Source organism: Mesitornis unicolor, unplaced genomic scaffold, assembly GCF_000695765.1.
Source record: "Mesitornis unicolor isolate BGI_N332 unplaced genomic scaffold, ASM69576v1 scaffold11178, whole genome shotgun sequence".
In the NCBI taxonomy this organism is placed as follows: Eukaryota; Metazoa; Chordata; class Aves; order Mesitornithiformes; family Mesitornithidae; genus Mesitornis; species Mesitornis unicolor.
Genome location: NW_010201175.1, coordinates 28,656 through 51,127, shown reverse-complemented (window position 1 = coordinate 51,127; position 22,472 = coordinate 28,656). Strand labels below are relative to the sequence as shown.

At 43.4% G+C, this 22,472-nt stretch overlaps 1 protein-coding gene across 1 annotated transcript; it reads right to left on the bottom strand.

Moving 5' to 3' along the window:
* Positions 1 to 658: 658 nt before the first annotated feature.
* GCM1 (glial cells missing homolog 1 (Drosophila)) lies at positions 659 to 7,688 on the bottom strand. Its single transcript, XM_010189985.1, has 5 exons — positions 7,477 to 7,688; positions 5,410 to 5,662; positions 4,378 to 4,490; positions 3,511 to 3,639; positions 659 to 1,279 (listed from the first exon to the last, which is right to left on the bottom strand). The coding sequence occupies exons 1-5, from the start codon at positions 7,576 to 7,578 to the stop codon at positions 659 to 661; spliced, it is 1,218 nt and encodes a 405-aa protein (XP_010188287.1). The 5' UTR covers positions 7,579 to 7,688.
* Between the last annotated feature and the right edge of the window lie 14,784 nt (positions 7,689 to 22,472).

Below are 22,472 nucleotides of genomic sequence, written 5' to 3'. Positions count from 1 at the left end.
TAGGTTTAAATTTGACTTAATGGGAATTTTTTTACAAGGGTGGTGAGACGCTGGAACAGGTTGTCCAGAGAAGCTGTGGATGCCCTGTCCCTGGAGATGGTCAAGGTAAGGTGACTTTGAGTAACCTGATCTAGTGAAGGTTGCCCCTGCTCACAACAGAGGGGGTTGGACTAGATGGTCTCTAAGGTCCCTTCCAACCCAAACCATTCTGTGATGATTCTATACAATATATTTGCAGGGCTGGTGCAGTGGAGGGACTTAGATGACTGCCTGAACAAGCTAGAAGAGTGTGGAGGGTCACATGTGCCAGCTGTGGTCTTTGAGGTTATCCATCTGCACGTTCCCCAGTCTCATAGGCTTGAACAAACTGAACGTCAAGGGTAATTGAAATGCTACCAAACCAGAATGGCAGCAAGGTAGTCTGTAAGAAGTCTGATACTTTTTATTAAATCAATGAAATAGTGGGGGAAAATGTAACAGTTAAAAAAAAAAGAAAAGAATAAAGACAGGTCTTCAGATAGGAAAGCCCCTCCTGAGACCTGCAAGAAGAGCTAAAGAGGGAGTTGGCATGGTAGCACTTTCACATCTGCGTTGCAATAGGGATAGAGTATCAGGCCCATTGCCAGAGCAGGAGAGAAAGGAGGACATTTAAACCCAGTCATCGTAATGGGTACAGGTTAAAAATCATGTCATCATTGCAGTAGTTGAGATCCATGCAGCACCCTCCCTCACCCTTATCTCCTTTGTTCCCCCTCAGAGGTGCCGAGAACTGGCAGTGGTGGTGCACCCCACTCGCCATGGCGCAGGGGCCTCCCCGAAGCACAGAGTAGGGCAGTGGAGGGAGACAGCTGCCGCTGTAGGCTAGTGGGGATTTCTCCTCACAGCATTCATCTCCTGAAGGGCCAGCATTAGGCCTGAAGGGGTCATGGTCACCCTTTGTGACAGGCAGGATGTGCTGGGTGCCAGGGTGGGCCCAGTGCTGGGGGGAAGGGGTTGCACAGGGCAGGTTGGCCGCAGGGTTGTCATGGCCACTGCAAGGCCTCCCGGTGTTGGGGGTCCTCCTGAGGGGCAGGCTCCTGCTCCAGGTTGGGGCCTCTCCAGAGCCCCCATCCTCCCCAGTTGCCCTTTGGTATGGTGGCTGCACAGAGCAGCTGCCCAACATTGGCTCCTGGGAGCTTTTGCTTAAATGTCTCCCAAAATTAGCAGGTAGCACGTAAGTGTTCGGCTTGGAATGAAGCAAAGGCAAAGCCTCCCGCGTCGACATTGCACCTGTCACAGACTTGGGAAAGCAAGGCATGGTTTAGTTAAACAAGGTGTAGTCTAAGAGCATGAAATAAAATCCATCCTGTATGAGACACTCATGAATGCATTCAATTAATACAGGCAACTAAGCAGACATCATAGCAGAGTCAGCTGGTAGGGTAGTGCCAGTGGGCTTTGGGGTCAAATCAAACAGGGCTCCCAGATCACAGGTCTGGGTTTGTTTCACCAGTTTTTGCCCAAAGCCTGTTTTAAACTGAAAGAATTGTTAGACCTCACGTTCACAGCCCTCAGGGTCTGCTGCCAGCACATACTGAAGATGCACCTAAAAATGAAATTATGCTGATCCATTTGACACCACAGAATTTATTTTTTCTTCTATGGAGTTTTGAAAAGCTAAGTATGGTTTTATTAAACTGATTGTTTTGAAGTTATTTTTTTCACTACAATATTGTGCTTCAGCTTTTCAAGAAACTACTTCTATTTCTAATTGATAAATTTTCTTATCTTTCTTTTTTTTTCACTCCACAAATAGAAATTTCATTCAGGGAGGGAGCAGCACACAAGAATTAATCTTCAAAGTCTTTTGTTCTGGATATTTCCCAACTTCTTTAATTGCCCTCATTACTGGATTATAATTTTGCAAACTTTAATTCCTTTCAGAAAACTCATTCTGTGCTATCATTTCTAATGAGTGCTTACAGGTATCTCTTTGTAATTCTGCCTTTGCATCCATTTAATTATAGTGATTTTGCTGACTGCCAGAGTAGCAAAGCTCCTTTCAGCTGTTCTCTACTCACCATTAAAAGAAATTCCAACAACCTGATGTAGGACCCAGCCCGCCTTCAGCTAAAGACCTGCTGACACCATAGAGAAAACATCCTATGTATCACTTGCTCTGTTTAGGGCTCATATGTTTATCTAAAGTTCTCCTCCCTGGTCTCTTGCGAGAACGTTAAAATTGAATTTTTTCAGAAGACTTTTTGCAGATTCAGCGACACAGGTTATGCATGTCAAATCAGACTCATGAGTTAGTTGGATTGCAGCTGATCTTGGTACAACATGAAGATGATGGGTTATTCACAAGAAAAACCTGCTGGAGAACCATGAATTGGAAAGCCAGCTGAAGGTAAATGGTATCACTCTGACTGCCCAGAGTCAGACCAGCTGAAAAGCAGGCTCTGCAATTAGGTATTTATGACATCTTTGGTCTGTTCCTGCTCCCACACAATTCAAAGTGAAGCCACCAAGAAGATGGTGTAGAAAGAGAAAGAGAGAGACATGCCTAGAGGGACTTTGACTCAGTAAGACCAGTAGGCTCAGGTATAAAAGAGAAAAAGCCATGTGGCTCAGTAGCATTTCCTAGGTGAGGACTACTTTAGTGTTCATGGGGATAGTTAAACCAGTGATATGAAAATCCTTGTTTCTGTTGTTGTTAGAGATTTATACAGTGGCTCAGGTGCTTGTGTCAAGAGGCCACCACCAGTCTGTCCTGTACTCCATGACTGTTCCATTCCAAGTCAGTGTGTCTCCATGAGAGTCACTCCTGAGCTCTGGTTTAGTCTCCTCCTGAGTATTACCAGTAGAAAATAACTGCATCTCCTAAATTCATATTCCATTCAAGTGGGCTTAATGTTCTTTGTTCGCTCTTTTAATCTGCTCCTTAGACTCCTGCTTCCTCATGTCATCCATTTAAGAAGTTTGTCCTCAGCCCAGTTATCCCTTTTGCCTGTAGCTGAAGAAGCACTGTTTACTATTCCACACACCAGGCTAGGGAGGATACACCACCTCTAGCATGATAGCACGTAGAGACACAGGCAGGCTCAAAGCCAGCTGTTTACAGTGAAGAGGCCCAAATATGATGAAGTCTTGTCCAAAATCCTGCCAGGGAATGGTCCTTGGCACATGATGTCCTCCTGACCCATGCCAGGGCATTTTATCTGTGAGCACAAGTTAGCACTGGCCAAATCCATGACAGGGACCATGTGAATAGTGACACAACTGAGCCTCCCCTCCAGTCCTGCTTTGTTTACCAGTAGACATGTAATTTCCTGCTGTCACCGGGCCCAAATTGGCTCCAGATAGGGGTGCTGGCAGTGGGTGATAGTGCTGAGTAGAGCAGGATGCTCAGGACAGCCCTACTCTGTTTTGGCCTGATCCCATCCAGATCCAAAGCCCAGAGACCCTCAACTGTGCCTTGAAACATGGATCACTAAGCCCACAGTTTAATTGGTTGATAGTAAGAGTTACCTCAATCTCCCGGATTCTTTTTAATCTTGGAGAAGATGGAGAAAAAGCTGTCTGTGCTTTCTGGATTGATCTTCTTGCTTCTGCTTCTAGTTTTGTTTCTGGACGTGGATGGTCATGAGCTCCTTTGGACTTTAGAAAGGAATTATGAGATGTTAAAGTTAGAAACAATCTTGTTATTCATCTTAAGGGAGCAGAATTTGTAGCACAGGCCAAAAACACACATATGGCCTTATTCAATGCTTTGTATTTAATAAGACTTATTTAATGTGAGTTCAAGTAACAAGCACATCTCAGGTGAAGTGTAATGGGGTAGAAATTCCCTGAAATCATAAAACCAGTACACCACATTTATGTGCAGAAGAGACTACCCACAGAGTTGAAGCCACATGGTTTTCTGCAGCCTGGCTACAATATCTTTTCAGTCATTTCGATTCTTCTCACACTTTAGACATGTTTATCAGGACATTAATTTCCATTAGCTTCCACAGAGAATTAATTTTATTAAAACTGCATATAAGTAAAAGACTGGGAAAAAGGAGGCAGTTCAGTGGTTGCAGTTCAGTGGTTATGGTACTAAACTAGGACTACAGCTTCCAGAAATAGTGTCCAGTATTTAAACACTTGTGTACCCTGTTTTCCAGATATAAGTTACCTATAATGCATAGATGGCATTTTCCATAGACAATCCCTTGGCTACAACCATTTCTTTTACCTTGCCCTATCACTGTGAAAATTTTTCTCTTTACAGTCATTTGACCTTATCATAATCAGTGACCCTTATTTATTGAAATAAAAAATGTCCTTAATCAACCTCAAAAAACAGTCTTTAAAATTAACTTGCATAATATAAGGTAATTTTATACCAACCTGAAAAAATATGAATTGGCCTTCATGCCTCCAGAAGTTGGTAACTGGGTAACCACCATGGCCTCGGCAGGAAAGGAGCCTCAGGGGTCCATTGCAGTTGGGACAGCATTTTCCTGTGGCAAAGATGGTGGGAAATATTTTCTGTACACCACCAATCAGATGAATCCCGCATGATACAATGGTTCATTGGTGGTGGATTGCTACTTGTGGTTTGGGGCTCAGAAACTACACTGACAAAAGCTATGCAAAAAACTTTCAAACATAAGCAAAAATCAATATAAGCAAACTAAAAATTGCCTTTATTCTATTCCATTGTTAAATATAACTGGAAAAAATTATTTCTATTACAGCTTTATTATTATTTGATCATTTATAATAATGGTTAGTTTTAGCTGTTTTCAACTTGGCAGTGTCTGGAATGTCAAATATGTTCTTGTCTGATTTTTCTAGAGCACATCATTCTGACCTCAGTGAGTGCTTGAGTAATGCCTTTCTTTAGCCAAAATGTTCATCAGATCCAGAAATACGTATATGCTAGCTCTACTGAGCAGTCAACAATTATTTGGAATGGTCTCGCTAAAAATGTGCGTGCAGCTCATGTTCTCTATTTGCATTGCCTTGCTCTGGTGCCATGACTGTGTTTCAGTCACCATAGTTTATGAGCAACTTCTTTCCTGCAAGCTTTGCCTCCTGAGTTGCTCTTAGGCCTATGCAGTAATGAAGCCAAACCTCAGGTTAGCAGGAACAGCACAGCAGGACACTGCCTGCACTGCACAGCTTTCTCATTAGCCTTACTCATGGGCCTGAGAAGGTTGGGAATTACTCTTTAACCATGAGAAATAGAGATTAGAAAGAAAAAGCAAAGGAAACAAACAAGCAAACAACTCCTCCTCCAACAGTAGGAAATGTAAAAAGTGCCTTGTTCCAAAATCAAGAGTTGCATTTGAATATAAGGAATCCTCTACTTTGAATTCTTTTCTATTTTGTTCACTTATGAACTGCCATATAATGAGCGGCCATCTTCATACTCACGCTGTTGTTTTTGCCTAGCTTTATCGCATATGGCTGGTCGTAGGTAGATCTTCCTCCCCTCCAAGGTCGAGCAGTCATTGCTGCAGACCACCACCCCAAGGCAGGACTTCTTTAAGATGCGAGAGTTGTGGTTGTTGGTGTTTCTCATTGCCCAGCTGCTGTGGTGCCTCTGAGCGTTTTTATCCTCTGAGCTATAGATATGTTTTACATAGGAATCTGGCCATTCTTGAAACCAGTCTGTCTGTCTTACGTCCTGCAGAGAGATCAAAGCAAGACATGTGTCAGGCTGAGGAAGAGAGGAGTTCAAGCAGGACCCCAGCAGACCTGGTCTTCTGTGGGGTGTCCTCTAGGCTGGGTGACTCCACTGCCCTGTCAGGTGATGCTGGTTGGTAGGAGTAAGTGGTGGGGGGAAGACAGGAAAAAGCACAGCTCCCCATGTCTCCCCACGAGCCCCAAAGCATCAGGAAAGCTGGGCCAAGAGGCTGCTCTCATTCAGCCATGGGTCCAGCTCAGTGCAGGACCTCCCCAGGAGAGGAACATGGGGAGCCTGATGTAAAATAGCAGATACTTTCCTTGCAGACAGCAGTCACTGCCTGGCTGACTTCTGTAAGCTTTCATGGCAGAAATCCTGTTTGCCTTTCAGGCCATTCACAGCAGCGTTACACTGAATCATTTGGCTGGATTTGACTTGACTCACTGGAAAAAGGGCAAATACTGAATCAGACTGAGACTATGCCCACATTTGCAGGTCTTTAGTTCTGGATTTTAGTTCATTTTGGCCTAAGTGCTGTGAAAGACTTCCATAGTGACTATTCTGAAGTCCAAAACAAACAGATTCGGCAGCCTGATCGTTTTTTATTTTCACTGCTATGGACTAAGCAAAGAAGACCCCGAGGACAACCCTGTAAGGAATAATAAAAATAAAACACAATAGAGGGGGGGAAAAGGACCAAACAGGCATCACCTCGGTGGGTACAGTCAACAAATGCGGTAAGCTGTAAAGCACCTAACACACCTGCTGATGGTTTTGAGAGAAAAGGTCATTGCAGGGGTACAAAACCAAAATAGGAATTTGAAATTCCTATTGAAATTGCTGATCCCAGCCATTGAGAGCCATTAGTGCAGCAAGAACATCAACTGAGAAGATAAAAGTTCCTGTGCTGCCCCAGGAGCCATTGAATAGTGTAGTGCAGGGTGTGGAGGAAGCCTCCAGGCTGAAATGCAGGTGAAGGTGACCTTGGGGTGCAGGGCAGGGAAGGAAGCAGCCTGGGACATGGAGGCCTTGGGAGAAAAGCAGTGACATAGTAAAGAGTCTGGGATCAGGTAAGGAGACAGGGTTGAGAGATGAAGGAGCTGGATGGTAAAGGACCCCAGTAGGAGGGCTCTGGCACAGATACGCTAAGGTGAAGGACAGGGGGATGACATTGGGGTGCGGGGTGCTGTGGGCTTTTAGTGGAGAGCATGGTGGAAATTTTTAGATAGGAAGACTAGAAAAGGACTGAAGGAGGGAGAGATCACTGTTCTACCTCTCAGCAAATCTCTGCTCACATGAAGCAAGCTTTTCCCAGGTGCTTGTGAAAGGAGTGTTGCCTCCATATGGAAAGCCAGCCCTGGAGCCCAATATGCGGCGAGGCTGAGCAGCCGGAGTAGCAAGGAAGTCATGAGTGCTGTGCTCATTTCTCATAAAGCACTACCCAAGGCAAAAAGCAAGTCCTGGACATCTCCAATTGAGCATCCACAGCAGGAGGTAATTTTTTTTCTTTGCTTTCTCTGCACCTCATCCACCAGTGGACTAGAAAGGCAACGCATCTGCAGCATTGCTATTTTTCATGTATCCGCAGCTCTTTCAGTAATATGTTTAAGGAAAAATGCATGGAAACATGAATATTTGCTAATATTTTCTAGCTTTTCAGTAAAAAGCTGTCGCTATAAGCTGTCGCATATCTCAAGGTGGCAAAGAGAGTAAAGGCAACAAGGTATAGATGACTGAGGAAAGCATTTAAGATCAGCGGTGAAGTGGAGATGACTCAGCAGAACTGGATGAAATTATGAGACACAGACACATACCTGGGGAAGTTTGATGTCATTGATATCCCAAGTCATCATTTCTCCATGTTGGGAAGCAGAGTCCTCCTGCTCCATGACACCATCATTTGCACCTTTCAGCATGTTTTAATTCCTTTGCAAAGTTAGCGAGACAATTTCTCCTGGCTGCTTTTGAAGCTGCCTGCCTGTCAGCACTCTCAAGTAGTTCACAACCAGGAAGCCGATTCCTGAAGCTAAATGATAGAGAGGCTGCTCATTAAAGATAAAAATCAGTGTTCTTCTGCCAGAAAAACTTGTTCCATTAAAAGTTTTGCAAGCCGGCAATGCAGTGGAAAATATAGCTTAGAGATAGCCTGTGATGTTACAGAGGCATTGCTAACAGCAAGCAAATTGTGCCTTTATCATCTGCTTTGCTTTGCTCTGTCTCCTCTCATACCAAGTTTATTGTCACAAACTTCTGCTCGCAGGCTTTTTGTATCCGACTCTGGCTTAATATTTCCAGAGCCAAACCGACTGAACAGCTCAGCAGCTGGTAGGGTCTTTGAGTCGCTGCTTACCCATTGGGTATTTCACACACTGTACATGGCAAAGGTGAGCAACAAGAGGGGTCGGCTACAGTATTTCAGCCGAAATGGCACTCGGCCATTTCAAATGTTACTGGCATCTCTGAAAGCTTACCAATTGTGTGAGGGAAGTGTAGAAAAGGGGGGTTGGGCTACCTGCATTTTCCTATCTCAACAGCAGACTGAAGTAAAAAAAAATACAACAACCCACCAAGGTATGTTTGTTAAAACCAACAGGTTTTGCCTGAAATCTTGTAAAGCAGGCAGCTGCCCTACTCTGAATTTCAGTACCTGCCAAGCGTAATACCATATCCTTGGGGATCTCAAGCATGAAAAACTTTTGGGGTTTGTTTCCTTTGGCAAGGAGAAAAAAGGAGAATCAGAAAATGAAGAGGTCAGTTTTATCTTTCCGGACACCGAGAAAGGTTCAATGGTTTCAGGAAAGTCACTGTAATTTATGCCAGTTAAGGATTTGTTAAAGACTACTGAGCAGTGGGAGAAGTATAATCTACTTGATGCAATTCTATTTCATAGACTTTATTAAGCACATTTTATTTTATTGTTACTTCTGGCTCTGCCAGACTTAGCCTTCACATCCTTAGTTCACCCCTTTAACAAATACCCATGATCTTAATTTCTTATGTTATATTATCACCTCTAAAGCGAGAGTTTGCCAATATTTGCGGAGCACTTGTGACGTATGGCTGTACGGTGCCTTGGCACTTTGTGGCTCAGACTGTGGTGGTGGGGGAGAAAGAAGGCTATGGCAGAGCATCCCCCATGGAAAAAGACGCCACCGAAGGATGCCTCGTTGTCAGCACCAGTGTGCTCAGGAGTTTGAATGGAGGCTGGTTCTTGGAGGGCATCTGATCCATCGCAGCTTCAAATAAGGTGTTAGACCAGAGGAGAAGGGAGCATCACTGCTCAGAAATACAGGCAGCTGTAAGAAAGATCAGATCTTAACGGATTTCCATATTGCACTATAATGAAGATGGAGACAGTAAAATCAGGACAAACAAAATATGAGCTGCATTGGAAAATGGACTTGAATTTACTGAACAAATGACCCTTGACTACTGTGTGCTCTAAAACATGAAGTGATTTGTTATAAAATTCAAAATGGTAGTCTCATTGCTTTTAAAATTACTTTTCAAAATGAGATGTCTTAGAAATTGATTTTTAATTTCTTTCTTTTCACATAAAATGGAATATTTCTTCTTTCATGTTCTTTTGATAGAGATAAAACAATAATTAGATACTACCTAAAAGTTTAATGAAAGACACAGATAATTTTGGAATGGTACACACAAAAACTGAAGTTACAGAGAATCACACATATTTAGCTACTTGCGGGCAAAGGCTGAAATAGTAGCAAAAACTGAGCAATAATTACAGGATAATGTGGCATATTGAATTTCTGATTGTTATTTGTGTAGTTTTAGTTATTACTAAAGCTTTATAAATTGTAAGTTGTAAGTAAGAAAATATTTCCTCTCCTCTCCCCTCTCCTCTCCTCTTTTCCTTTTCTTACATGCCTTGTCCCACTTCTTTCTTTAGTCTCTTGTGCTACAGCATTACTACTAGTATTGCTATATCACGTCATGGAGGTTGAACACTAGTCAAGACTGAAAGAGATCAAAAACATAGGAAATAAAGAATATTTTAAGAAAGCCTATTTAATGCTTAAATCTGTGTGACATCTGAAATACGTTAGAATACATTTAGAAGGATACATCAAACCTCATATTTTATGATTTATGGCAATTTTTAACTTAGTAAGGATTAGGAAGGTTTCTATTTTCCTTAGAAGTGTTTGATGTTGACCACTGTTAGGAAAAAACTGATGGGTTTTTAAAAGAGATTATATGTTACTAATTTACATTAGCCTACAGGTTAAATTAATTCAATATAATCTGCAAACTCTTGTTTGCAAGGGCAGTCTTTCAGACTGTAACTGCAGATGGATGTCAGGAGTTCTTCAGCAGTTATCTACAACAAGGGATCAATGTCTGGAAAAAGCCCTGGAGCTCTAAAAACCTTCTTGCATTCAGGCTCATGGTTCGGAGGAGGCTGTGGAACTCCACAGAGCGGTGCCTGGGGACAGCAGAGCAGCTGTCCTGCTGCAGGGGTTGCCCATCGCTGGCTTTGGTTCAGGTGCCAAGCTCTGCCCAAGGATGGAGGCTGGCGGCAGGAGCCCATGGATGTAGGCTGCTGCAGAGGTCAGGAGATCAGGCTTCTGGCTTGTACTGTTTTACTGCCACACGAAGAAGGTGCTTTTGTCAGTGCCCCATCAGTCTTCCTTCTTCTCTCTTCGGTGTCATCTTTCAGCGACAACCTTTAACTGACCTCAGGTGCAATCGGTGGCCTTTTATACAGGCTGAGTTACCTGTCCTGCCAGCAGCGTGTGTCTCACTGTCTTTCATGGCCGCATTTGTGCCTTGCCGTCAAGTGCTTGATTTTCCCTGTGAGTACAGCTTGACACCAAAAGGTTCTCCCTGCTGCTCTGATGGAAGCTCTCCTGCCCCTTCGCCACTGCAGGTATTGGCCTTTGCATGCTTCCCATCCTTCTTCTGCTCCACTTTTATTACTGCAGAGTTTCATGGTGCTGCACCTCAGGTACCAAGGAATTCGTTATTTGAAACTGGTCTTGGTAATGCCTTTGATGTCAGAACAGACTGATGATATCACATTTTTATTCAGTTCCCATATTTTTGAATTCTGGACTGCTCTGGATGAGAAGTCAGTTGTAAGTAGCATAGTTTTTCTAGCTTTGCTGCTTCTGTCACATTCATTTAATTTTTTTTTAAATGTAAAATTTTAATTTCCCATTCCTGTCCAGACATCCTCTTTGTAGAAGTGCTGCCTGAAATGACATTCTGTAGGGTTCTCTGAAGGTCAATATCATGTAAGACAGACACATCTACAGCATAGATTATAAACCAGACAGATTAGCCTGGAATTTGCCTCAAAGCTCAAACATAAATTAATGTCTTCACCTATTTTAGAACAGGAGTCAGCAAAACTAGTCGCCCAGGATGCCTGGTTTGTCCTCTAGCTCTGAGGCTGACCTCCCCTATTTCGTCTTGATTGAGTCACGTTTGCAGAATGACTGACTACCTTATCAAGCACTCACGCAACCTGAACCCCAAGCTCACTGAAAGCTGGGTATGTCTCCACAAAGCAATGTAGTTGATTGGGCACTGGAAGCTGTACAACTGCATTACCAGGTTGCTCTGCCAAGGTTACTTAGCTCTGCTCGCTGTAGTTTTTCCATCTCACGCTGCATCATGATGTGGATAATTTCTGTCTTTTGCCCAGTTTGATGGATGTCAGACCAGCCTTGCTATAAAAGTCCGCCCACATGAACAGTCTGCTCTGAACAAACCACTGCCTTCTCAGAAGATGGACCCTGTGTTTGGAAGGAAATACATTACAGTTTTCAGCATATCTGATAACATGGTGCAGCAATTTTCTGGTAATCTGATGACACTTTCCAGTGGTTGCCCATGTATCTGCTATCATGCTGCAGCACAAACTGCAGGGGGAGTTTAGTAAGACCGGGTTTCCTTACACGTCCTGCTCCTATCGGCACAGAAGGACAAGCCTGTCCTTCATTTTCTCTGCATTTCACTTGTCTGTTTGTCCTTCATGAAGATGAAGCCCAACAGCTATTTCTGAACAGACTGTTACTGAACCAAAGCCTGCGGACTTGCAGCTGTGACAGCAGTGAGGGAGGGCACCGTGTAGCGTGGTCCTGGCCCCACAGATCTGGGGACCTTGCTGTCAGCAATGACACGGAAAAGCAGCGACCAAGGACAGGAGGTACGGCACAGTATGCATTGCACAAATGTGAGTTGTCATTGCTTGTCCTGAAACCCAGACCTTGACGCCGGTTCCCCTCTGTTGGGCCTCCAGGAGCAGGAAGAAACGGAAGGAGGAGCAGCAGCTTACAGGGAACCTGCAGGGACACCATGGCCTGTGTTGGGCAGGAACTGCTGATTATGTGGTGTTATTTATACATCTTAACCGTATGGAAACAATGTACCGGTGGTGCTGTACAGCTCACTCCAGTGCATGGAGACCAAAATAATTTTACTCCTGCTTTCTGAATTACCTTTCTTCTAGTTGCATTTTAGCTAGTTGTTTCTTTGGGAATAGCCTAATTTTGTGGCAAAATTGCCTTTATTATTGTTGTTGCTATGCAAGTGAAAATTGCTTTTAACACTCCCCCACCCTTTCTGAATAACTTCAAGGATGCTAAGCAGAAGTTCTTGCAAAATGAGACAGACCGAGAAAGTCAGGATGTTCTCATCTATTCTTTCCACGGTATGTGCTTGACTCTAGTTCACCTTGACAAAGGCAGCAAATTGATCTGGAAAGCTCCGTAGGAGGAATTACATCTTCAGGTCTGTTGCTAAAATACTGGTGTCCTATTGCCTCTAACTGGCAACAGTTTTCCAACTTTCTTTGAAAGCACATTTACTGCCCCCTGGTCAGATAGAAATTCCCACTACCCACTCCTCACTGGGTGAGAACTCTCTCCTTTCCATGTGAATTTGCTATGGTTTAGTCCTCTGGCTTTGCAAGTGATGATTTTTATTCTTATCTGCTGTTCACCCACTTAATTTTGCTGATCCTCCTCCTCATTTAAAATGTAAACCACTTTAAATATCTAAGTTTTACATAGGTACAAGCAAGAGATGCTCTTATCAATTCCCTTGCATGTAAAGCTGATGTCTTCTAAACTTGTTGCTGCTGTGCATTTTTGGGACTCACAGGATTTCTAATACGTATCGTCTCTTGAGGCAGTCAAATCACTGAAAACAATCTCTTTTAGTACAGAAAACCAGAGAAAAACATCATCAAGAAAAGGACAGTACTGTCTATTGGCATTAAGACCTGGTTGTGCAACTTTTCTGATGGACATGTGGAAAGTGCTGAAAGAGATGGGGTATTGGGCCTTTAGCAAGTGACCATCCCAGAGGTGGAAACTGATGCTGCTGCCATCAGGCAACAGCTGAGCTCACTGAGGCTATTTTAAGCCATAAAACACTTATTTGTATATAAAGGATTTAAGTGAAGGGACCTGAGCAAAAGCACTTTTCAGTCATGACTATAGCAACCACCACAACATTTATTAGTCACATAACAGTGAGAAAAAAAGATGAAACATAAAACTACTTGGAATGCAAAGTTTAAGTGGTTACTCATTCAGGGAAAGCTGTCTCTTTCACTCCCATTCAGCAGACTCTTCAAAAGAAAACAAAATATTTTATCAGTCAACTCATTAGGAACAAACATCTTCTTAGGGAAAATAATAAAATAAATGTCTGGATTTGGGATAAAGAGCTACTGTGAAGCTCATACCTATCTTGTTATGCAAAGTGGAGGAAAAACAGAGGACAAGAAGAGGAAGGGCTTCATGCAGGTGTGGGGTGCACAATTTGCCCTTACACACTGCTCTGGTCCATCTTCTGGTGCAGTCTTTGACAACCTATGGAGAGATCTCACAAGGCAGAATGACTTCCAACCACCTTCAAAGTCCTCCTTGGCTAAACAAGCCCGGTTAAAATGCTGTGAGGCAATCAGCTGCTGGGTTCAGTTTTCCTGCTTCCTTGATACTGGCTCGTTGTTTGTATGCAAACCAGAGCTTTGCCAAGGTCTACAACAGCAGAAGACTTGGAGTGACTTTCAGGATCTTGAGAAATCAGCAGTTTCCACGGAGGTGGCACAGAGGGCCCCACAGTGCTGGAGATGCTCCAGTATAACTTTGGGAATCACCATGTCACCTCAGCTGTGCAAAGGACAAACTCCCATTTGAATCAGGTGGGAGCTGGAAGCAGCAACTCCTATTACTCCTTGTTTCATGGGATGACCCTTCATACTTAGCACAGCTACGTGAATTTCAAAAACATGTTCCAGAATTGCAAAGTTTGGGAGTAACAAACTTTGAGAGTCACTGAAACCCACCACTTGGCTGAATTGCTTCTTTCTGCCCCAAGCTGTATGCAGTTTCTGCCCAAATGCCCAATGTTTTTCAAGTTTTGCCTTAGGGTTGATTTTTTTTTTTTCAGGGGAAAGTGCTCTCTGGTGACCTTAATAAATAAGAAATGGACTGCTATGTTATGAAAGATCTCAAAAATGACATTGGAAAGTAAACACTACACAGCTAAAATATGGTTTATACTTTTCAGTGGGAACTGAGTACCAACCCTAAAATAATTTGAAAATCCTAAGAACAACTTGCCAGCTATTTTCAGAGAGCTGAAATGAGCTCTGTGTGCTGAGATCATTAACAAAACCGAGAAAAGATTAATTCAGTGCAGTTTCCCATCTATTAGATTTCTCTGCCTCTCCAGCAGTCTCCAGAGAGAGCCTCTGGCTGCTCCTTAAGGTCACTGAATCATTTCACTACAAGAAATGATCTCGCTAGCTGGAAATGTTGGAGAGGCTCCCCATGCCTCAGCGTTGGTGTTTTAGTGAGTCACTGTAATCCCTGCACTCACGGGTCAGAATACACTGCACCCAACGTGCCTGTTGCCACGTCCATTTTGTTTTCTTGGTCCTCCTTCACGTTCTTTTACTTTCCTAACAGCATTGCACTGATAGAGATCTGTGTATTTTACAGTCTGTGGACAGAATAAGAATACAGACCAAAAAGTAAAAAAAAAACCAAAAACCTCACCAAGCATGGTTCAGCTGCCCTGCTAATGGAAGCCTTTGGCTTTGCCACTTGTAGGCAATTACAAGGAATCAGCAATGACAGAACAGGAGGACAAGGTGTCCCAGGGCAGGATCAAAGCTGTCTTCTGCAACCCTTGAAGCTTGGAGGCAGCAGGTATTGACAGTCAGGAGGTTGAAGGTGTGCCAGATTGGGAGTAGGTGTCAAGCATGGTTTGGCACACCATGTGATCAGTAACAGAAGGAACAGTGGGTCCCATCAGCCACAACCCTGTCTTGGAGGGCAGTGGCATCTCCAAGCTGCGATCCAGCACAGCGTGGATGAAGACCAATATGTCTGTGATAAATGCCCGTATTTCCCTCGACAGGAGGCAGCAGGCTGTTCCCTTGGAGAAACAAATCCCAAACACATAACCTCCAAGCCTGTGGCAACATTTTCCCTCCTTACCCCCAAGGGTGCAAGACTTTTCTCTTCCAGCTTTGTTTTCTATTTTATCTTTATAATTTGCCTTTCTTTAAAACTCAGTTCCCTGTTTGACTGAATCGTTGCAGAAGATACGTACAGGTAAGCAGCATTCCATTACTAACAGGGCAGTTCAGCAGCACCAGTTACAAATCAGGCTTTTGTAACTTTTTTCTCTACGCATCACAGCACAGGTGAGGTTTGATGCGGTTCTTGCGGAAGAAAGTGGCTTTGAATAGGAAAGTGTTTCCTTACTTGTAGGAAACAGAATGCAGAAAAAAGAATCCAAGGAGCAGATGAACTAAGCACAACCTGAATATTTGGTAAAATGATAAGGTAACTGAACAGAGACTACAGGACAAAGAGTAAAGGACTTAGGAAGTGAGGGTGAATTTTTCTGACAACAGGTATTAACAAATATGGAACATGTAACATCTCAAAATTAATATGGGGCTGCTTGTCCAAGAAGTTGAGTGTTTACTTGTTTACTTACTCTTTAATACGACAAAGAACACCAAGTTAATTTAGCAATGACTGTGCAAGAAGTGCGGAAGTATGAGTGATGTAGTCTGACATAAAAGATACAAACAAAACACTTGAAACAGATGGGCAGAAAGCATGAGCTATGACCATCTCATTTTACAGATAGCATCTTTCCTGACCTCCAGAGAAAATGTAAAAGCTATGCTGTGTCCAATGGGGAAGATCCAGAGTAGAAACTCCCAAAACTATGGAACACCCACTTAGGCTAGAAAAAATCAAAGTTTCAGGTATTTTAAAAACCGTACTTAAGCCCTCCTGGACTGTACTCAGCTGAAACATTCAGGAAGAGGAGGTCTAGCTCTGGAGGAGAGTTGGTTGTCCTGAAGCAAGACAGGCCATGAAGCATTAACTCCAGAGGAAAGAGAAGCAGAAGCCCTTTGGTGCCAGCATTTATGTCTCAGCACTGCTCACTTTGGGTAGCAGCGGAGAACGAGGACAAGGTTGTGCTATTTGTCCTATTATTGCAAAGTTCTTTTTTAAAGTTCAGGTTTCAGACCGTTTGCTTTAGGGTGACATTTACTTCCTTCTGTTAGTCACTCTTAGAGTTCATCTATGCAAAGAAGTTCATATGCTAAAAACTTGTCACCAGCTTTCCACTGCCGCAGCTCCTGCACAGACACGTTTGGCTTGGGCTGACTCCAAGGTACTTCACTTTTTCGAAGGAGCGAAGCTATCACAGTTGCTTCCCCTTGTAAGCAACATTTCAGACATCTGTTCTCTCTCTTTCACTCTCTGCCCTGCCACAATCACAGAATAATTTGGGTTAGAGGGGCCGTCTGGGGATCACCCAGCTCAAAGCAAGTCTAACTTCAAAGTCATAGCAGGCTGCTCAGGGCCTGAGCAGTTGAAATCTGAACATCTCCAAGGATGGAGATCCCACAGTCTGTCTGGCAAACCTGTACCAGCCTTTGACCACTCTCACTGTGAAGGATTTTTTTCTTTATATTTAATCTGAACTTACCTTGCTGCAGCTTGTGTCTTTGTCCTTTTATTGTGCCTCTTGATCTTCTGATGTGCCACTCCAAGGAGAGCCCATTCTTCCTCCTCAGTATTACCCTCTAGGCAGCTGGGGACACTGATGAGGTGTTCTCCTGCTTTACTCTGCTCTCAGTGCTCTCTGGTAGACAGAGGACCTGGAAACACAGATGCTTTGCCAATAGGCAATCTAGAAAACTGAGGGGGATTGAAAAACTTCAGCCATCTTAAGTACAGGCAAACCACTTCAGAATCTCAAGTTGCCTAGAAAGCCAGTGGAGTCAAGGAAAAAGGTCACCTCCACTGACCATTAACAGGCTGGGTATCCACCCTCACTCAATTAGAAGTTAGACATGGGATGCTGCCCTTACTTATTCAATTCTTCTGCTGCTAAAGACCCAGGTAGGATTTGATCTGGGATGTTCAGTTTCAAAGGACAAAAGTGTGTCCTCTAAGCTTGCATCCTGCAGACCTCTTCATTTCCCTGACAGATTACATTATTTTTAGAAGGTGTTCAGTCTCCTTATGACCTGGTTTCTTCACATTATACCATGAATGATTAACGTATAACCTTTCTCTCAGGAGGAACCTGCATCTCAACAGCCAGCAAAGTTATTAGAGTTCTGCAACTCAAGCACACTTCTGGTTCAATTGTCGAATATATTTATCATTATTTTGAAAGAAATTTGCTGCACTGAAGTGATTTGATCTTTCAGCAGCTGATGGGATAAGGCTTACTTTACAGGTGGCTGCTTTAGTATGGCAAGCATCAAGCAGGTTCCTGGACACCTAAGACTGTGTGTATCCTCTTTCAATTTATGTTTTAGTACTGCTTGTAGGAGAGTATTTTTGTGTTGTGTTTCTCCATAGATAACTTTGGCATAAATGGAGACATGCATTTTTTCCATAGGCAAAAAAAAAACCCAACAAACCATGATATGTTCAACAAAATAATTTTAAAATATCAGCTAAAATAAATAGCAAGGAAATGTTGTCTTAGGACCTTGGTGGCACCTGATGTTCAGATAATGGACACGGTATTCCCCAGGGAAGGGTTCCCAGGCACTTGCCAGACCATTGCAGTGAGGGCTTCTGAAGGAAGAGCATTTTGATGCAGGAGCTTCACAGAGGGAAGAGAATGAAAACTCGTACCCAGCTGCTGGCTGCCCTTGCTCCCCCAGAGATGCCCTGGCAGAGCACAGTGCTGAGGATGAAACTGGGGAGGTCAGTGGGACCAAGGAGGGGAGGAAAACCAGCAACCACTTTCCTCCTTCTCCCACTGTTCCCATTGTGCACTGTATTTCAGTTCCCCCTCAGGATGGGCCTTGGCTCCTGCTGAGCTCCCGTTGCCCAAGACAGAGGCTGGGTGTCAGGAGAGAGGTGTTCCCCCACAACCCACAGCTAGCCAAACTGCTGAGTCTGAGAGGTGTCAAGGGTTGTCATGGTCACCAAGAGCTGCGGCATTTGTTTCAACATCAGCCTTGGGTTGCTCTTCTTGCTACTCTGAATGTCAGTCTATTTCTCCCTCTACAGATATTTTATATTATTATACTTTGCAAGAGCCAGCAAGACCAGAGACAAGAGTTAAAAGACACAGAAGAGCTTTCAGAGGACAAAACATTACCAGGTAGCCTACTCCAGAAGGTGTTACTAGAAAACAGCAACATCAGTCTACGTGCTTGAAGTTCACAACCAGGTTTCTGTACAGACAAGAAGAAGAGAGGGAGCATGATTGCCAGCTGATTTGGGAATCATTTGACCCAGAAGCAAAACAGTGCCTAGAGAGTGAACGTGGCCATCTGATGTAAGGCTGAAGGAAGAAAGGAGTAAAGGCAGAGAACGTGTGTCTTGGTGCTGCTTGAAGGAAACCTACACTTGCATTAACCCTGAGCTGCAGCTGCTCTACAGAGAGCAGGGATGGCTTTGGGTGTTTATTAAGCACCCACTGCTGAGGCAGACAGTAAATGCAGCTGATCAGAATACCGATCTGGTGTTGTGTTCACATCTATGCAGAATCTCCTTTGCCTTGCTGAACATGAGAGCAATTCAGTTGTTTATATTCTCCAGTTTCTCTTCCTGTCCCTCTTCTCCTCAAAACTGTCACGAGACAAACTTCTTTCTTGCCTGCTAGAGCCTCTCTCCTCACTATTTTTTTCTTCTGGCAGTTTACGGATCTTCTGCTGCTTTCAAATGTTTTCTATTGAGCTATGTGCTCTCATTTTTTCTTAATAACCTCCTGCTTTGCTCAACAAGAAGGAACCAACAGTCATCTTTTCCAGTGCTCCAGTTGTGATCTCTGGACAACTACAGGACTCTGATTATCATTAACTCTAGTTAACATAACCCATCCACTCCTAACTCTTCCTATACTCCTGCAGTTCTGTCCATTTTCACATTTGCTCACAGATGAATCAGTCTGATCCACACATCCCTGAGGTGTCACAGCAAGGAGGTCATGTAGAGGAGCTGCTGTTCTAGCATCATCCTTCCTGGTGCTCTCCCAAGGCCAGACATTTTGGGTTTTGCTCACCCAATTTTATCTAGTATAAAGCACAATAAATACTGTATGCTATTAAATAATTACCATCCGTTTGTATGTTCTGAACAGCTGGTGATGTATTATGTTTATAATCATCACAGGTTAAGCTTTAAAGTAAAAATACATTTGAGTTGAGATTTGGGCTGAGTTTAATGAGCATGTTCTTTTTTTCTTCTCTGCTTGAATGCATTCATTCACCTCTACCTATAAAATGCTCTGAAATAGTCTGGGGTATGAGGATACACAGATCTGCATTCTGATCATTTTGATCAGAACAGCTCCTGTTTTTCCCTGAAAGCCAGCCCTCCCAAGGTTATTTGTGTATTCCAGGTCAGATGCAGTGTAAAAGCCATTACATAGGATACGCTTGCTTTTAATTTCTTGTTTCTTTACATCCCCTGTTTCCACACTAGGAAAAGCTCTTGATTACAAAGTCTTTGCAGCGGTGAAATAAAGGGCAGCTTGCTGCTCTATTCTTGTCTCAGTTATGCAAAATTAATTATACCCTGATCATCTGTACTTCTAGGAACCACTGTGCAGATGTTTTCAATATAGAACAGGAGCTCTGTTTACCTAATACCTTTCCACTCATTGCTCCTCTTTCTTAAGAGGTGCCGCCAGGAGAGGGCAGCGTTTGGCAGCGCAGCCCCTGGAGTGTACAGCCCCGAGTTGTCCACCCCTCCGCACCGCTATCCCTGGGGCTGCCTGCTGCTCTCTGGGCATCACGACTACGTCCTCTGCTTCTCCTTCTCAGTCAGCAAGGCCGACATCAGTCCTGGACTTAACCAGACCTGACTTCTGGAGGACTTATGTTGGCTTATGTCAGTCTTAAACCGCCGTAAAATCATCTGCATAAGAGACAAAACACCTCTACGGATGTTGCTTAGAGCTGCACTCTCCACTTCTGAGACCAGAAGGCAAAACCTAACATAAATGTAGTTCGGGGTTTTTATTTTATTTGTTTGTTTTGGCACGGTGGGATGCATGGGTTTTGGTTGCGAGAGGTTTGTGGGGGGAATTTATGTGGTTGGTTGGTTTGGGGGCTGTTTTTTACTTCTACTTCATAAAGTAAAATCTCACATTGACTATAATTCTTTTTCTAAGTGCTCGGCCAGCTGGAGACAGGTAGTTGGCATCACACTTTCAGAGATTTCTGAAAACCTTGTCTCTCTCTCCTTTCTGAATAAAATGAGAAATAGTTGTTAATTATTATGAATTTCCTGTGTTGCAAAGGAACTTTAGGTACATAATACTGCAAAATGAAAAATGCTGACAAACCATGCAGAGCATCCATCACCAAATCGCCTGGGCTGATTTCAGGGGTTCCCACTCATTTCAAAATCTGCTTGTACAGCTTTTTAACAGTGGGAAAGGGCAGCAATTTCTTCCTAGCAATTCCTTTCTTAGCTTGAAAACCAGAGTCAGATGTAAAGATGACTTCTTAGCTCTATATTTAAACTTCTGAGGACAGAAGGGTCTTTTATATGATGATTTGCAAAAATCTATACTAACAACCATTTAAAAAAGAAACAAAGCTGGTAATAGCTGATAGTAGTTACGCCATCTGTATGCACAGGAGGTATTTCCTGGTCTTTTCTGCAAACTCATCACTATTCTAGTGAGCAAAAGTGCATTTGCATCAAAGATGTCTCAAGTCCTTAACAGCTCAGCACACCAAGAGCTGCTCTTTCTCTCTCTCCAAACCCTGAGCACTGTGGGAAGGAAAGCAAACTGATAAATTAACAGAAGAGCTTTCAGAGAGGCAATGCTGTCTAAAGGTACAGAAACAAGTTAGGAACCTGGACCTAGAAAGGCCCTGAAGCACCGAGGTCCTATTGATTTTAAAGGAAGCAAGGTATGTAGTAGGTAACTGCAAAGGCTACTGAGTTGTTTTTTTTTTTCTTTTCAAAAAGCTCCGATTTCTGCTACGTGGGCTGAGATTCTGATTTTCTACAACAGCTAGTAAAATTGAATTAGTGGCATTTAGTAAACATTTGGCTTCTAGTGGCAGACAGAATAATTCATAAAGACGTTTCCTACTTGCTAAGTGGGATAAGACAGCATATGTCTCATCAACCACACAAATACTACCATACCTTGCTTCAGTATATGTGGAAAAAATGTCACTTGGTTTCACTTTAAATACTTTTATCTGGTAATTTATCATCACATAGCATTACCTCTGGTGCTTGCTAGTCCTAGAGGGAATACTGTGAATATCCATTTAGACAAGTCTAAAGCAGTAACTGTGCCATGAGGGTTGTGCATTCCCCCCTACACCAGCTCGGGAGCAGCAAACACACAGGTGGACACAGCTCATATAGGATTGCATTTTTATGTCAAAAAATTCAATTCCCTTGAAGTTTTACTTGTTCCTAAATTAAATGCAACCAGGAAAATTGTGCATTTCTTGCTGTCACACAGCTGGACCATCCTTGTTTGAAAAGCCAGAGCTCCAGCAGAGGTTCCTCCACTGCTTTTTAAACCTCTCCAAGAATTATGGGCCAGATTCCTGGAAAATGTGTTGCTTTCACACAAATTAGACTTGGAAGAAACAAGGTTAAAAAAAAAAAGAAAAAAAAAAAAGCAACTGCTTCACTCCAGGGAGTGTGTTTTCCCAGACTACAAGAGCCCCTGCTGCACCATGATGCTCAATTCCCTGTACAGTGTGCTTCTGGTACCATGGCACCTTGTGGCCTTTGACAGATCTTCCTTACAATTGAGAAAGCTGCCTTCTGCTCAAACTGCTGGATTTATAGGAAAAAGTGCCCAAGCTGGGTGAGGAGACCTTGGCCAGGTGCCAGACACACATCCTGCTGCTCTCTCCCACTCCTCAACAGGACTGGGGGCAACATAAGGTGAGAAGCTTGTGGGTTGAGATAAAGACAGGGAGGTCACTCACTAATAATTGTCACAGGCAAACCAGATTTTGGGAAAAATAATTTAATTTATTACAAATAAAATAGAGTTGAATGGTGAGAAACAAAACCAAAAACTAAACCACCTTTTCCCTACCCTTTTCTTCCAAGGCTCAGACTCAGTCCTTCATTCCCAACCCTGCAACCTCCTCCCTGCACCAAGTGGTGTGGGGGTGGCTGTGGTCAGTCCATAGCAGCTCCTCTCTGCTGCTCCTTCCTCCTCCTGCTCCAGTGTGGGTCCTTCCCATGGGCTGCAGTCCCTCAGGGTAAATTTGCTGGTGTGGGCTCTCCACAAGCTGCAGTTTCTTCAAGGCACATCCACTTGCTCCACCGTG